The sequence below is a fragment of the Osmerus mordax genome, chromosome 21, assembly GCF_038355195.1.
Source record: "Osmerus mordax isolate fOsmMor3 chromosome 21, fOsmMor3.pri, whole genome shotgun sequence".
NCBI lineage: Eukaryota > Metazoa > Chordata > Actinopteri > Osmeriformes > Osmeridae > Osmerus > Osmerus mordax.
In genome coordinates, this window is record NC_090070.1 from 6642892 (window position 1) to 6656337 (window position 13446).

Here is a 13446-nt window from a genome sequence, read left to right on the forward strand (position 1 = left end):
CATGTCATCTCCTTACTTAGGTTTAGTGTACCTTGACTGTCTCACATAATTTAGCCACACTGTGTGAGAGAGCTGTCATACCAGCATCTTGGACTCAGTAACATGACACAGTATTCATTGTCAGCCAAGAGGATGGACAAGACACTGACAGTCATATTGATCTTAAATGAGTGAATGCTAAAACATCGAGTACTAATAAACAACAGAATGTGCTTTGTTCTTTAATGGGGTACATGGATGAGGTAATTTCTAGAACCTAATTTCTCTTGTAGAAAAACATAAATGGAGATTAAAAAAAACAGCTCCCACACTGTCTTGTTTGGGGAACTTTTGATATCGATACAAAATTAAATAAAAATGATAGTAAAAAAAAAAAACAGACAGCAAGCTTTACAGTGTGGTATGGTAACACATTGGTTAGCATTGTGTATGTAGCTTATTGCCCTCATAAGTGTGTTGCAATTTGACTGTGTCAACTACAGAACTTTCTCTATGTACATGAAAAGTGCATAGAACGATCAAAAAGTCACATGACAAAAAAAGTGTGTCATCTATAAACCCACTAGCAGCACAAAGCCTATCACGTCACAATAAACCATGGCTGTGTGTGTGTAAAAGGACCCGACCATTCAAAGTAGAGTTTCGATCACAGAGACAATAGGATAGACATACCTTCGGGTCGGGAGATCTTCTCCTCCCTCCCTGACATTTTAAAGGCTTGGGTACATGATGTTTTACTGTAATGTACTGTGTTCCAGTATTACACAGGTGATTGAGGGTGGGGTTAACTGTGCTTTCTGACATTTTTCAATGGCAGGTTGCTAAAAGTATCAGATGTCATGTAAATGTCAGATCAAATGTCACCATGGAAAGTATCACAATATGAAACAATAAATGTACAAAAGGGCGAGGGTTTATGTTGCTGGCTGTAGGGGAGAGGGAGAGAGGGACAGAGGGGAGAGAGGGAGAGAGGGGAGAGGGACAGAGGGGAGAGAGGGAGAGAGGGGTGAGATAGAGTCACGGAGGGAGAAAAATGTGTTGAGCCAACAGGACAGGGAAAAAGAACATTTCTGTTGTCAAAACACACTCATTCATGGATTGTGACTTGATAGGAATATGTGACTTCATTTTTTGGGAACAAAAAGGGTGAAGCCATTCTCCTTCACTGACATATGTTTGTACATAAAGAACAATTGTATTTCTAAAAAAGAAAGGTGTGTTTTTATTATAATTACTACTGTCGTTACAAATTGAGTCTAATAACAACGGAATCAAATCACTACTTGTGGAAGCTTGACATAAAACAACTATATTAAGTGAGAAAATCTAGATCTATAGTATATGCCAGCACAAGATTCTGTATCTCATCCCAAGCTCCTAGGAGTATATTCCAAAAATCTTAAATATTTACTTATTTGTCAGTGAGTAAATAATACATTGTCATACGTAAATGAAAAAAATAAAATGGGACCAGTGAGACCACATGCTCAATTTGAACCTTCAGTGAGTCATTGTGTTCCATCTAGCACAGAAGTATACACCTAGACCATGCTGTACTATACTACATGCTATGCTCCTGCACACAGACACACTTCAGCCCCCCAGACTGGCCTCCAGACTGGCCTCCAGACTGGCCTCCCTGGATCAGTGTTTCCCCTTCTTCTTCTTGGTCCGGGTCTTTCTCTTGGTCTTGGAGTCAATGATGAGCTGAGACTGGCGCTTGAGCGCGGCGCGGGTGATGATGTCACCCTCGTCGTCGCCGCTCTCCTCCTCTTCTGGGGGGAGAGGAAGAGGGGAGGAGAGAGAAGAGAGGGTGAAACGCTGTGGAAACGGCCTATGGAAATGTAAACTGCTCTTATGTGTGTGTGTGTGTGTGTGTGAGTGTGTGTCAGATGTCTTCTCACCGTCGTATGGATCCTGTTTCTGGTCCTGGGGCAGCTTGATGCGTGTGTTGTACTGTGGCAGCTTTCCCTCGATGCTGGCATGGAACTGTACACACACACACACACACCATCAAGCAATTGTGTTAAAAGCCAGACAAAGCAGGACATGAACAATGTACAGCGATGGGAATTCAAAGTGACAGCAACACACACACGTGTGTGTGTGTGTGTGTGTTATGGGAGTCAGTTGGCTGAGCGGTGAGGGAGTCGGGCTAGTAATCCGAAGGTTGCCAGTTCGATTCCCGGTCATGCCAACTGACGTTGTGTCCTTGGGCAAGGCACTTCACCCTACTTGCCTCGGGGGAATGTCCCTGTACTTACTGTAAGTCGCTCTGGATAAGAGCGTCTGCTAAATGACTAAATGTAAATGTAAGCCATCGACGACAATATTCATCCCCGACAGGTTTTTCAAAAGCGAACACCTTCCAATTAGATAAAAGCGGTATATGTTTAACCCCCATGAGCAAATGACAGTGACCAATGACATCACAACCGTCCTTCCCTCAGTGCACTTGAACACTGTGTTCTCAAACAGGGCCTTGGAAGTCCAGTCGCAGGCTGATATTTATGCTGGTCAAACACTTCAAAATGGCTGGAATGGTTATGTTTCCATTCCCTACAGATAAGCAGATATGCTATCCTAGCACGAGTGGTTAGGCTTGCCATGTGTTCCATTCTGGGTCATTTATGTGAATATGATATAACCCTATAGGCTACCTGTTTTCATTGAATCTGGTTTTCAATGTCCTGAAAATGGATGCAAGAATGGGATGTGTTTTGTATTTCTTCATGTCTATCAAGTTGCAACCTTATATAGTTTGGATGCAAAGAAGCAGAAAAAAACCAGGAGCAGAACAGGATTCCGGATGATCCCTGGCCACCATTTGGGATTTGTGTGTCACCTTGCCTGTAGCCTCTCTCTCTCTTTCTCTCTTTCTCTCTCTCTCTCTCTCTCTCTCTCTCTCTCTCTCTCTCTCTCTCTCTCTCTCTCTCTCTCTCTCTCCCTCCCTCCCTCCCTCCCTGCCTCCTCTCCCCCCCCCTCACCTCCTCCTCCTCCATCTCCTTCATGACCTGGGCCAGGTCCTTGCCCTGCAGCTCGTCCTGCAGCATCAGCAGCTTCCTCTCCGTCCGGGCCAACAGCTCCACCACCTCCTCCTCACCGCCCGGGGACGGAGGAGGGGCCGCGCTCGCGTCCTGGAGACGGGAGTTCAGCGGGTTTGAGTGTGCGCGTGCGGGGTTGTGATTTGAGCGTGCGAGTGGGTGTTATAAGTGTGTGTGTGTGTAAGGGGGAGGGGAGTGATATGAATTTGAGTGTGTGTGTGTGTGTGTGTGGAGATGGGCGTGCATAGAGAGTGAGCCGTGGAGACATTGAGTGAGGAAAAAAGAAAGAAAGAAACTTTGTTAGCATATGTTGACTGACTGATCGTCCCAATTACTGTTCTGAAAGACAAAGAAAAGGACAGCGCTAGGGATAGAGGGACGGAGAGAGGGGCCATGACAAGGGCTGAGAGAGAGAGAGAGAGAGGGGACGAGAGAGAGGGACAGGGAGAGGGAGAAAAAGGGAGAGGGAGAAAAAGAGAGAGAGAGGGGCCAAGAGAGAAAGAGAGAGAGAGAGACAGGCAGACAAAGAGAGAGAGGGACCGAGAGAGAGAGACCCAGAGAGAAAGAGAGGTCCACGCTGGCGGGGGGGGGGGGGAGGTGGCCTCGTACCAGCTGGACGTGCTGCAGCTTGTCGGCGAGGTGCTCCACGCCGGCGCGCACCGTGCTGAGGGTGCGGGTCAGCCAGTCCAGACGCTCCCTGGCCGCCTCGCACCTCTGCTGCTCCGCCAGGAGGTGGCGCTCGCGCTCCTCCAGCACCTGCTGACGGCTGGACGTGGCAGGACAGAGAAGAAGAGGGTCAGCCAGGGGCCGGCTAAGTGACTAGCGATGCTAACGTTAACAGTGTGTCACTAACAGTCTGCCCTGAGGGATCGCTAATGCTAAAACCCTCCCACCCTGGTCACTCCCTGTTCCAGCTACTCCCCTCTGGCAGAAGGCTGCGGTCCATCAGGACCAAAACCTCACGCCATAAGAACAGTTTCTTTCCATCTGCTACTGGCCTCTTCAACAAGGCCAAGGACTCCCATTGACATTCATTCACTTATTTAACTATTATAAGTCCATCTAATGGCAATTCAGTATGCATAAGCCACTTTATCTCAGTATCCGATTGCACTATGTTGACCATTCACGCTGCTCATTCTATTCTTATTTTTATATATTTTTTTTTTATATTTCAATTGTTGTATTCTTAGATTGTTTAGTTCTTAGAAATAGTTACACTTTTGTACTTTTACTTAATTTAAGATCTGTATATGTTTAGTGTTTTGCACCTCCCTGCCACAGTAAATTCCGTGTTTGTATAACATACATGGCGAATAAACCGAATTCTGATTCTGAAAACATCGCTGGTAAAAGGTTGCTAACTTGCTAAAGTTATGATCAAAAAGATCATACCCATTTCAATTAGTAGTGCTGCTAGCTAGTGCTTAGCTGCTAGCAGTGACTTTTCACCTAGAACTTGACCTGTACACCCCTGACCCCTCACCTGGAGAGTTTGGCCTCCCCAGAGTACTTCATGGTCTGGAAGTGTTCCTGCAGGCGGTCTCTCTCCTCCTTCAGACGCTGCAGAGTTCTCTCATTCTCCTCTTTCAGGTTCTCCAGGTGCTTCTGGGTGTCTCCCTGGGAGGTGAAACGCTCCACTATGTCCTGCATGCACACACACACACACACACACATCACATGTGCAAAGACGTACGCGCAAAATACAAACACACGCCTGAATACCTGAATGGAAAATCATTTGAACTGTCAAATTCTCTCTCTCACACAAACACACACAAATTCACACGTGCAAAGACGTACACACATGATATCGAAAACACGCCTGAATACCTGAAAGGATAATCATTTACCATTCAGGTATTCTAGCTCTCTCTCTTTGTCTCTCTCTGTCTCTCTCTGTCTCCCTCTCTCTGTATGTCTCTCTATCTCTCTCTCTCTGCGTGTACAGTACCCGTGTGTCGGTGACTCCTGTGGCCTCCTTGATGCGTCGGAAGGCCTCCTCGAAGGTGGAGATGGCCCTCTCCTCCTCCCCCACCCCGGTGACACTGCGCTGGGTCTCGCTGCTCAGCTCGTCTGGCTGCATGCCCGGCCGCTGGGCCTGGGCAGGAGGGAACACACACACACAAGGTATTTTGGAGATTCGCGCAGTAAAAGAAGATATGTGGTTCTACGTATTTAAGTTGCCTTTGATTAAACACAAGGATCATCTCCTATTGGTTTCATGGTAGTGATCTTGTTTTACCGATTTTTTACAACTTAATTGAACACTATTTTCCATATTGAACTCACTTTCAGTCAAATGATTTGTAATTGTTAGTTTCCTCAAGGATCACAATGACTCTTGCTTAGAGACTTGTTGCTCTTGTGGTAACTGATTAAAAATTTTGTTCTCGCTGTGATATATTGTTTTATTACTGTTGCTTGCTTTTTTCCACAGGTACACTTGCACTTATAGCTGTTCATGTTGTTTAATTGTAACTTGTTTAACTACATGCTCTTATGGTTCTTCCCTTTGGCACTTACTTTGGTTGTTCACAATGTGTGCTTCATGTTTTGGCTACTCGCGATGTTTTTTGGCTATCTTGTTGTTATGATCAGTGACCTATGCACTTTGTAAAGCTCTCTCTTGGAAGTCGCTTTGGATAAAAGCGTCTGCTAAATGAATAAATGTAAATGTAAATGTAATTGTAGCGCAGCTTTGATGATATCTCGGTGTTTGACACTGTGCTACACCGGAGGGCCAAATGGGCCCAATGGCCACTCACCCGTCTCTCCACTCTCTCGGCCTGGGCCTTGCGCTCCTCCGCCTGCTTCTTGTAGCTGGTGAGGATGCTCTCTCTCTCCTTCCTCTCCCGGTACACCAGCTCCTCCTGGCGCAGCAGCTCAGCCTGGATAGAGAGGGAGGGGGCAGGGAGGGAGGGGGCAGGGGGGGGGGAGGGAGAGGGCAGGGAAGGAGGGGGCAGGGGGGGAGAGAGGTATGGAGGAGTGAAGGAACAGACAGAGAGAGGGAGAGGAAGAAAGAGAAAAAGGGAGAGGGAGGGAGGAATACAGGGAGAAGGAAGGAGTGAGGGAGAGAGAGAAAGAGACAAGAAGGTGAGAAAACACCAGCTATCATGTGGGTGAACAACTATTCCAGAATACTCAGTGTAATCACAAGGATGATGGAAATGAAAGGAGAAGAAAAAAAACGAAAACAAGAGTAATCCAAATACGGCCACGTCCTCCGACCCTGGCCCAGTCAGAGAGGATGTTGTGGAGGGTCACCTTGGCCGTGTCCTTGGACAGGTGGGCGTCGTTGTTCATGACCTGCAGGTCCCGCAGCTCCTGTCTCTGGGTCAGGATCTCAGCCTCCAGCCGGTCCAGCTGGGACTGGAAGGTCAAGCTCTCCTCCTGCACGAAACGCCAACGATAAACACGGTAACTCGCTATCGTCTTAAGAAAGCCAACTTCATAGTCTACACAACGTATGAATCCATACGTGATCGGAAAGTTTGGTAACAAAATGAGGAACAGGAAATATCTTCAAATGTCCACCTCAAACTAGAAATCCCCAGAATCTGTGATTTCAGTTTGAAATGTATCAGTGAGGGTGGCTCACCTGCAGGTGGGCTTTGAGCTTCAAGTAGCCCCTCATGATGTGTTCAGCCTCCTGACACTTGAGCTGGGCTTTCTCCAGACGGTTCTCCAGCACCCGCAGGTTCTGGAAGACGAAGCGCACACGCACACACACACACACACAGAGGGATCCACAGGCGCACACACACACACACACACGTTGACCATTGGTAGGCTTTGATGAGTGAAATACGGGGCTGTGTTGGCATGCGGGAGCCTGGAATCAGGGGCTGTGGGGAGTGAGGGCGGAGCATAACCTTTTGGGGATGCTCCTCGCCGGCCTCCCCTTCACTCTGCAGAAGAGGGCGACACATCAAACCCACATACAGTGTGTGTGGGTGTGTGTGTCTCTGTCTGTCTGTCCAGTACATCTACCTCTATCGGATATATTTGACTAATCTCTCTCTTTGTCTCTCCTCTACCTTGGCCTCCTCCTCTTGTCTCTGCGCGTCGGGTTGCGGCCCTCTGCTGCCCTCTAGCTTTATGCTCTGGTACTGCAGCTGCAGCTCGTCCAGGCGCCGGCGGCAGGTCTGGGTGGTGTGTTTGAGGGCGTTGAGGCGTTTCCTCTTGTCGCAAACCTTCTGGTCCAGCACACTGAGAGCTGTCTGGGATAAGCCACGGGATGAGAGAGATAAGACTAGTTAAGAGAGACAGAGTGTGTGTGTGAGTGAGTGAGAGTGAGAGAGAGAGAGAGAGAGAGAGAGAGAGAGAGAGAGAGAGAGAGAGAGAGAGAGAGAGAGAGAGAGAGAGAGAGAGAGAGAGAGAGAGAGAGAGAGAGAGAGAGAGGATGTTATACCTTCCCCGACATATTCCGGAAGGCAGCTTTTTCCATGCCTCTACTCTGAAAAGCATCTTTAATGACTTGCTCATCTCCCTGAGGAAAAAAGCCACAACCTTAGATGCACACACAGATAAACCTGCAACATTCAGTATGGTGCTTGAACAAACGACAAAAAACGAGCTGCCACTTTCACCCCCCTCACTTTGGTACCGCTCGTGATTCAATGGTCACTCACAGCAAGAGTGTCTGCCAACTTCTTATGAAGTCTCTTGTTTTCCTGCCTCAGCTGCAGAATGGACTCTCTGTTCTTCTTGATAGTGGACTGGGAACTCTCGTAATAAGCGCTTCTGTCTCCCTCTAGTGGACGACATTAACCGGTACATTATTCAAGTTGCTAGAGGGTGGAATCATTTCGTTGAAATTATTTCACAACTTTTTTATTGATTATTATCATCTTTTTCGAGTAACCGGACGTGTAGTTTGTCGGCCGTCTTGTTTGCAAAGGGGTCAACGTAAATAATCGCCATTCAATCTTTGCGTACTGACTGTACTGTAGTACTACTACCCTAAGACAACGTTGTTGAATGCTATTTAACTCGCCTGTCATCAAGTTCAAGCTTAAGGCTCAATTGTTATACAGCCTAACTAACTACAGTAAACATTGAAATCATTCTCTCTGAAACCAAGCCTAGACTACTAGTAGGCTGCTATTAAGTTATTTACTAACACACCACAAGTTGAAACTCACCAAGCAATTGAATTTTCCTTTGTAGCTCCAATATCTGATCATGCAGAGGCGGCTTTATGGCTTCAGCGCTGAACGGCATTTTCCCGGAGTACTTGTTGTACAAAATGTAACACAGCAATAACTATTCAGTAAGAAATTGCACACAATTTACTTCGAAGATTCAGTGAGGTCTTGCTAGAAACGAAAACACGGATGGGCCCCTTTGATGTTGCCTAGCAACCAGTACACTTTCACCAGGTCGAGGCTGGAGAAACAGTCTTCAGGTTACCAAGTTGGTAGTTTACAAGCAGGGCTAAATAGACGCTGGCCACCATCTAGCCATAAAAGGATGAAATACTTTCGAGTCGAGGATTACTAGATTTATGGGAATATGTTTACATAAAACACTTGAATTTTGTGTGTAGATCACTCATGTAAGAGTAGGCCTAGTATAGAGTAGGTCTACTGTATGTTATTGTCCTTTTACTGAAATGATTAATTTGATAAATGAAGATATGATACAAGGCTTACACAACAGTAGCCTAGCCTAATCAACTAACACATTTTAATAGTTTTAATAGCCTATCACATACAAATGTAAAATTTGTCAAAATAATACTGTTAAAGCAATGCATTGTTTTAGTTGCCCTTTTGTAAGGATTAGTTCTTGAAACAACACAGAACGTTCAGAGCATTTTGAAGAGGCTATTCCACCAGAAAATCATTTAATATGAAATTATCAGTCTCCATCCCATCCACAAGATGGGACTTTTTTCTCTCTCCAAAAGCCTGTATAGACACAGATGAGAATGTAAGAACAAACACACAAAATACAATCTGTAAATATAACCCATTGAAAAAAGGAGCATATCAAACTTTGGTCATCACTTAATTTCTTGTGTGATTCATATTCCAGTGACGTGAAGTACACTAGTACTTCAAGTACTTACCAATTACAAGGCAAAATGGTTACAAGATGAAGGTTAGCTCTTACATACTCTACCATAATTATTGTAAAACCAGAGATAGAAAGCAAGAGGTGAGCAAGGAGAATGAGCACAAGGACAAGCCAGAGCTGAGGAGAATGTCTCAGGAGATGAAGAATCCACAGGACAATGCTTTACAATTCCCTTTATACACAAGACCAACCAATCAGACCACTTCTTGACCCTTACTTATTAACATATGACTTGCAATGCTACAGGAAGTTACACAATGGAATGTGAGAGCCATCAAGTAGAGACCCGGTCCAGCAACTCCATATTTTAGCATATGAGAAGTGGGGGCAGGGGGACACCCAGCCTTACAATGATTAAATGTAAGGACAAATAGGAAGTAAAAGTGTAGAACAACATGCATTCTATATAATCACAAAATCTAACAATGACATGAACAACAATTTACTGTAAAAAAATATTACTACGCTAAGTGTGTTATGGAGTTCCCAGGATAATTTACTTGCAGTAAATATCATATTTCAATTTGTCCCCCAGTTTAGTACCAGCCAAGTGCTTCTGAAACTCATCATCCATCTGCTTGCTTTGGGCCTCACTGAAATGGTTTTTCCAGTCTCCAACTTCACCTGATCAAAGGTCAAACAGAAAGATAATTAAAAATATAATAAGATAATTCTACAAAATGCATACTGTACCAAGTCTCATGTGAAGACACAAATCCAAAGTGTATGAACGGATAAAAAATATATTCTGAATCTGAATCATCATTTGACAGTTTCAGAAGAGATGTGAATAATGTTTGTTTTAAACAAGTCTTTTCGAAAGACGTAAATTTGACCCCCACAGAAAATATATTCAAATATGTGAGGTGTTGAGTCATGTTTTGGTTTCCTTTGGCTTGGCATGCCAAAGCGCACCTGAAAACTATGGATTTTGTTGGTAGCTTTTATAAAGACAAATGCGTTTTGATACTGAAATTGCCACTTAATATATAAAAACTGCATCAACATATGACAGTTTTAAATCTCTTCTTTAAAATGTACTGTTGCATATGGCCATAGGTATGTGCAGAGGTAAAAGGTTTTGTGCATTGTCTGTGGTTGTGTTTTGTGTCTTAATGTGTGTGTTTTAATTATTCACTATTGTACAGCACTTTGGCTAACAGCTGTACTTTTTAAACGTGCTTTCTAAATCAAATTGACTTACTGACTGACTGAGAGAGACCAAAACAGTTAAATACGCTGTTAAGAGAAAGTACCTTTGCGGAAAAACACGCTGCCATGTCCACCATGAGTGTTCTTGGCGCTCTCCTTCATGGCTGTAAAGGTGCTCTCGCTTGCAATGGTCTGGACTTGCTCATCGGTCAAAGGAAAGCCAAAGAACTTTGATACCATCTGTACCCCGTCCACGAGATTCTGAATCACAAAAAAAAAATCGCAAAACTTGTTCAGGTTGGCCAGCGTGCCATGTCATCAGCTGATGCAACATAATACGGCATGCATTCACAGGCCTTGACTGTCATGCTTACACGTCGCATAAACCTACTGTACCTGCATATTGTGCAATGGCTGCCACAATCCCCAGTTCCTCCATACTGTGTTTCTGTATCATTTTCCACAGAACCTTCTGCAATGTAATGCTGTGTGTGACTTCACTGACTATGTATGTGTGATTAGGGTTCAGGAGCAGTTTTACCTTCACTCTACTGGCTGCATTATAACCTAGTGTATGAAAGACAGATGTCAGATCTCACACCTAGATATGACTTTGGAACTTCTGTGTGCAGAATCACCTTGGTGTATGGAAAAATATTTTGGGCCAAAGCTAAGAAGCTAATAAAGTTACTGCAAGTTGTAACTACAGGCCAAGAGTAACTTCCATATCCCAAAGGTCCCATATCCGACCGTAGGAGGCGCTACAGGTCACTGCCGAAGGTTTTTTAATTTTTAATAATGGCATTTCCACCAATTTGTCTAAACTTTCAGTAAGTTTGTGACATTGTCCATGTCAATTGTTCCACTGTTCACATTGTTTTGGTGGAACCCGCATTGCTGCTTGCAGCTATATTTGTATTTGAATCTATTGGAAAAAGTATCCGGTTATGGTCTGCATCTCACTGTATTACCAACCGTATGTAGATGAGGGGATCCCTCACTGAATGGCTCCTCCTGAGGTTTCTTACATTTTTCTCTCTGAGTTTTAGGAGGTTTTGCCTTGTCTTCTTTAAGGGGTGGTTATCAGTGCTGATCTGTGGAACACTTTTGACACTGCTTGTTAAAAGCGTAAAATCAAAACACAAAGTTTGATTTGATTTCTGATGATTTTCAGGCTCCCTGCCTTGTTTTTGTATGTACGTGTGTATGTGAGCTCTTGAGGCAGGCAGTTTTCAGACGAAGTCAAACCAATTTCTATTTACATAAATGGTTAAATCAATAAATGACTGTGTTGACTGAAGTACAGTTTAACATTAAAACTGTGCCTTTTACAATGCATTGACATAGCACAACTTATCATAGTATCACACATAGTTAAACTTTGATAGGAGTAATGACCCTAGTCTATGATATGTAAATACATATAACACACCTCTTTCAGTTGCTCGTAAGTCACAATCATCACATTTGGATCATCCATGCGTTTCTCCCAAGCCAGGGCATGGTCAAAGTAAGAGCCCCAAGCCACTAAAAGTAAACCAAAGGAAATGTTGTTTAGAGTTCCCTGATTTTGTCATAACAGTGCACCAAATACTACCTGTAGGCCATTTGTGAAACATTTGCCAATGGCTTTATATTATCAGCTTATATTCACAGGTTCAGCTGTGAAATGTAGCAACAATGGCAATGAGCTGTATTTGGTTATCCTTGTTCTCACCTTCTCCTTTCATGAAGTCTGTGAAAAAGGTGTCCCAGGATTTGGCATTTGGCAGAACAGGGTTGTTGTTCATGAAGTGGTAGTAGGACACAACCGTATCTTTTGGGTTTCGAAACACAACCAGCATCTACAAGTAAAAGTCAAATTTACAGGGTGAGCTGCATCTGTTCCGAGAGAGGGAAATGGCCACTGCATCTTGAGGTCACAGCTGAATGTGCTCATTGGTGCCACTCACTAGTAATTACTTAACACTGACCTTTGTTTTCTTTTCTGTAAAAGATTTGGGTATATTATCTGGGTGCATGTGTGTGCCCAACAACCGAGGGGAGGGCTTCTCTTTAACCATCTGCAAACAAAAAGATCAATATAGCTTAATATTTGTTTTGCGTTACTCTTGCATGTGTCTTCACACACCTTAAATAAACAGGTTTTAAAATATTAAGGCCATACACCACAAAACTACAATAATTTACGAATGCTGTTATTGTGTTGCAATTATGTTATCAGACTTTTTTTTCTCAGTGAAAAAAAACAACCTATGTATAACGTACCTGTTGCATTTCAGGTGAGAAGAATTCCAGCATCTGCGGCACAGCAGGCATTTCTTTTGGCCCAGTGGTTGCAGCCATGATTTTGAAGATCACAATAATCATCCAATTGAACCCTGACAAACCCAAATCACTGACATTAACAGTTATTGTTTATTTTCAGTTTGAGTCACGAAGCCTGTGTGAGTGGACATGATTTCAGGAAGTAAACTTTAATAAATAAAATACACGTTTTTGCGCATACCACATTTAGGATAAGCTACCAACAGAGAGTCCTCTGGTCTGGCCTCCATGTTCTTCATCGCTTTGAGATTTTCTGGAGGACTCATGATGGAAGAGTAGAGGATCCCTTCAAACTTGTAAAGTTTATCTTCGTCCTTCACATTCCTTGCATCCTCCATTTTGGACATGGCAGGCACTCTGATTTGCTTGTCCATTCTATATTTTCACACACTTGACTGTCATGTACTGAATAGGATGCAATACCTACGCTCGAAGCCGTGCTCACGAAGAGGTATCGACCTTTCGAAGCAATGGGTACCGATACGTGTTGAGAGCGTGGCTTCGAATGGCCAAAAAACAAGTGATCACCCGTCGAAGCTTCGTATGTCACGCGAGTATGAAACGAGCAGCTGACAGTGTTGTGCTACAGTCTACGGTGTAGACCAGGGGCGGACTTCGGGAAAAAAGTGGCCCGGGAGTTACTGTCAGACCGGCCCACCCGCATCGCACGTATCGACTAGGACTAGGAGTAGTAGTCAGTGGCCTACTTGGAAAAATACCCATACACTTAACATTATTTTGGATGATTACAAAGAAATAATATCATATATATATTTTTTCTTACTTTGAACTTCCGAAGTCCGTAAGAGCACATTTCAGAAGACACTTTAGAACATTT

At 44.0% G+C, this 13446-nt stretch overlaps 2 protein-coding genes across 2 annotated transcripts; both read right to left on the reverse strand.

Moving 5' to 3' along the window:
* Window positions 1-1604: 1604 nt before the first annotated feature.
* odad3 (outer dynein arm docking complex subunit 3) lies at window positions 1605-8270 on the reverse strand. Its single transcript, XM_067259290.1, has 13 exons — window positions 8192-8270; window positions 7679-7800; window positions 7459-7536; window positions 7085-7267; window positions 6646-6747; window positions 6312-6437; window positions 5813-5935; window positions 4999-5145; window positions 4531-4691; window positions 3644-3810; window positions 2988-3127; window positions 1905-1989; window positions 1605-1775 (listed from the first exon to the last, which is right to left on the reverse strand). Exons 1-13 carry the CDS (start codon window positions 8268-8270, stop codon window positions 1645-1647), a joined length of 1644 nt encoding a protein of 547 aa, XP_067115391.1. The 3' UTR covers window positions 1605-1644.
* Window positions 8271-8829: 559 nt separating this feature from the next.
* LOC136965228 (sulfotransferase 6B1-like) lies at window positions 8830-13154 on the reverse strand. Its single transcript, XM_067259291.1, has 7 exons — window positions 12790-13154; window positions 12549-12661; window positions 12254-12343; window positions 11998-12124; window positions 11713-11807; window positions 10385-10541; window positions 8830-9752 (listed from the first exon to the last, which is right to left on the reverse strand). The coding sequence occupies exons 1-7, from the start codon at window positions 12980-12982 to the stop codon at window positions 9625-9627; spliced, it is 903 nt and encodes a 300-aa protein (XP_067115392.1). The 5' UTR covers window positions 12983-13154; the 3' UTR covers window positions 8830-9624.
* Window positions 13155-13446: the final 292 nt, after the last annotated feature.

Coding starts and splice junctions, on each gene's coding strand:
- odad3 (XM_067259290.1), bottom strand. CDS start 8,270: ATGCCGTTCAGCGCTGAAGCCATAAAGCCGCCTCTGCATGATCAGATA. Junction 7,801..8,191: donor AAGGAAAATTCAATTGCTTG/GTGAGTTTCAAC, acceptor GTCGTCCACTAG/AGGGAGACAGAAGCGCTTAT. Junction 6,748..7,084: donor GACAAGAGGAGGAGGCCAAG/GTAGAGGAGAGA, acceptor TTCGTCTTCCAG/AACCTGCGGGTGCTGGAGAA.
- LOC136965228 (XM_067259291.1), bottom strand. CDS start 12,982: ATGGACAAGCAAATCAGAGTGCCTGCCATGTCCAAAATGGAGGATGCA. Junction 12,662..12,789: donor GGTAGCTTATCCTAAATGTG/GTATGCGCAAAA, acceptor TGGGTTTGTCAG/GGTTCAATTGGATGATTATT. Junction 12,125..12,253: donor TTACAGAAAAGAAAACAAAG/GTCAGTGTTAAG, acceptor TTTTACTTGTAG/ATGCTGGTTGTGTTTCGAAA.